The sequence below is a fragment of the Lutzomyia longipalpis genome, chromosome 2, assembly GCF_024334085.1.
Source record: "Lutzomyia longipalpis isolate SR_M1_2022 chromosome 2, ASM2433408v1".
In the NCBI taxonomy this organism is placed as follows: Eukaryota; Metazoa; Arthropoda; class Insecta; order Diptera; family Psychodidae; genus Lutzomyia; species Lutzomyia longipalpis.
In genome coordinates this window covers 12,563,990-12,566,502 of record NC_074708.1, presented here as the reverse complement: position 1 = coordinate 12,566,502, position 2,513 = coordinate 12,563,990, and the positions used below count along the sequence as shown (strand labels likewise).

The following is a 2,513-nucleotide window of genomic DNA, read 5'->3' as shown; positions in this document are numbered from 1 at the left end:
AGCTATTGTGTCGCAGTACAGATTGGCCACCAATGAGAGAGGATAAGGAGAGTTGTGTTGTGGATGTAGTGATTTTTTGTTATTTCTTGACGTGGTTAATTTTGTCTATTACTTGCCCTGAGGAAGGACTTAAATAGTCCGAAACGTTGGTCAGCTATTTCAATTCTAGAATTTCCCGCCAAAACTCCAGGATGAAAGCATCATCCATAATAGTTAACAGGTTTTGTAATTGCGGAAAAATCGCATCCTATTTCCAAAATATCCTATTTTCTATGATCGAATGAGAAACTAGGATAACTATAGGGTTTAAAAAGTCACACCCGGCCAGAATTTGAGAAGAATCTTGTCTAGGAAAATTTGATAAAAATCTTCAATTTTGTTAAATCGGTTAGACCAAGTGTTATGAACCAAACTCCTATGTTAAACCTCAAAAATAATCTTTATTGCTGAACACAGAGAAGTGCAAGTTTAATCTTTGCTTTAGTCTTAATTATTGCCTCCCGGATGACATCGTTTTGCTTTGTGAGTACACGTATCCGGAAATCCACAAACTTGAGCGCTTCCTCGAGTGAAAACTCCACGTAGTGATTCATTCCGACGTTGATGAGAATTTTATCCGTTGTCGGGACTTTGGCTTTCATGAAGACATTCGCACCGACGTTAACTTGAGTCTTGAAGCCCTCCCGGAGATCTCTCTCAATCACGACAATTGTACTTTTTAGCTGATGATATTCCGAAATCTCTGCATTCATCCGTTGCAGCTGACGCTCGTACATTTCCAGATCCTGCAGGAGTTGCGTGTGGAGATCCTCCAGTTTATTCAATGTGAGGGACATTGCTGGAATTACTATTAAATTTTATTTTATTTTTGGCTTTTTTATGAACTAAGAATACTAACCTTTTTGAGAGATATATAAACAATCTCCTGTCAAAATAACCGCCGATTTTCTCATGACCGTTATTCTGCAGAGAATCGGCATTCGTTGAAAATCTTCAAAAGACCGCGTGCGAAATTGAAACAACTATACATTACTAGAATGAGATAGTGATAGAGTTTCTCTGTTCGTGCTCCTCCTGCAGTATCTCTCGTCTCTTTTGCACACCTAATGCACCAAAATCTGTGGTAAATGAATGTAACCCAAAACGCAAACCCCTTGAATTAGTTCAGCTTTTCACCGATAGAATAATTTTTTGTCAATTTGAATTTTTGAATAGAGACCGTTAAACAATTGGAACAAACTGATTTTCTTTTAATTAATATCTCATTTTCTAAAGAAGCTACATAAAAAATTACAGAGGATTGAAGCTTTCCAGAGACTTCCTGACATTACGAAGAAGCATAACACCCCGAGTTTTGAATGAAACAACATCATTTGGGGTACGAATTGCCTCAAGTTCTCCTGGAGGTGGTTCAATGCTCGAAACAAGCCCTTCAATGTCCTCAATGACAATGGGAACAACGACACTTCCCACTGTTTTTAGAATATCCACAATTGTCTTAATTTTTCCAATATCCGGGATGAAAACTCTCGCTGTGGGAAACTCGTCATCTGCTGCTGTTTCTTGACCAACATCCTCGTTTTTCTCACTCGCGCTAGTTTTCAGCTCTCGCGACTCCAAAGATGGAATATCTTCCTCCTCAGATGAGGAAGATGAGGAAGAAGATTCAGGGAGAGCTTCCAGATCTGGAGCCGATGATTCCAATGCCAGAATCCACCGTGCAACCGAAAGTTCATCATCCTACCACAATCCACAAAGAAAAATCAATTAAAAATAAATGTAAAAGAAATAAAATACAAATTTTCACCTTACCCCACGAAATTGCGCAAGATTATTGCCAAGAATGAGGATGAAGAGGAACCAGCAGTGCGCCTGCATCTTGGACGTTGATAAATTCACTCAGTTCCTGGTGATAAAATACCCGGAAACCCAGCAATTGCAAACACTTTTATACACGAGCACTCATTTGGGTTCCATTTGCTCGAGTAAATTCCAGGCACGATGCAATTTTCCAATATAAAGAAAATTGCCCATGGAAATTGCCAGAGACACTCAAGAGCGCAGGAAAAATTGCCATCGAGTGCGATTGATGACGATAATTCCGGGAGGATGCAATCACAGCGACATGAAATCAATTTCATTTTATTCCCTTGAGACCGGGGGGGTATGTCATATGCAGGGATATTTGTACCTGAATTGTTTTTTTTTTTTAAATATTTTCTGTTATAAAGAATATCCTATAAGATTTTTTTTAATCTATAAAGTTAATTTATAAAGTTAAAAAAAAATGAATAGAACCTCTCTAAAATTATTTTTAAAAAAAACTATGGGGTAGATTCTGATTAAATCTTTTCTTTTCTTTTTTAACAACTGAAAAGTTTCTGTAAGATTTTGACAAATGAGTGTTTTTAAATCGTTCTATTGTCGTTCTAGAAAAGAAAAACAAAGAATTTGTTATTCAGGAAAATAATCTGAAAAAGATATCTGAAGAGGCCTGAAAAATTAATTTTCCT

General features: G+C 37.1%; 2 protein-coding genes across 2 annotated transcripts; both read right to left on the bottom strand.

Annotated features, from left to right (window-relative positions):
- Nucleotides 1-413: 413 nt before the first annotated feature.
- On the bottom strand, nucleotides 414-937 carry LOC129790751 (protein UXT homolog). Its single transcript, XM_055828444.1, has 2 exons — nucleotides 899-937; nucleotides 414-847 (listed from the first exon to the last, which is right to left on the bottom strand). The coding sequence occupies exon 2, from the start codon at nucleotides 834-836 to the stop codon at nucleotides 441-443; it is 396 nt and encodes a 131-aa protein (XP_055684419.1). The 5' UTR covers nucleotides 837-847; nucleotides 899-937; the 3' UTR covers nucleotides 414-440.
- A 239-nt stretch (nucleotides 938-1,176) lies between these two features.
- Nucleotides 1,177-2,121, bottom strand: LOC129790745 (uncharacterized). Its single transcript, XM_055828437.1, has 2 exons — nucleotides 1,813-2,121; nucleotides 1,177-1,740 (listed from the first exon to the last, which is right to left on the bottom strand). Exons 1-2 carry the CDS (start codon nucleotides 1,876-1,878, stop codon nucleotides 1,291-1,293), a joined length of 516 nt encoding a protein of 171 aa, XP_055684412.1. The 5' UTR covers nucleotides 1,879-2,121; the 3' UTR covers nucleotides 1,177-1,290.
- Nucleotides 2,122-2,513: the final 392 nt, after the last annotated feature.

Coding starts and splice junctions, on each gene's coding strand:
- LOC129790751 (XM_055828444.1), bottom strand. CDS start 836: ATGTCCCTCACATTGAATAAACTGGAGGATCTCCACACGCAACTCCTG.
- LOC129790745 (XM_055828437.1), bottom strand. CDS start 1,878: ATGCAGGCGCACTGCTGGTTCCTCTTCATCCTCATTCTTGGCAATAAT. Junction 1,741..1,812: donor ATCTTGCGCAATTTCGTGGG/GTAAGGTGAAAA, acceptor GGATTGTGGTAG/GATGATGAACTTTCGGTTGC.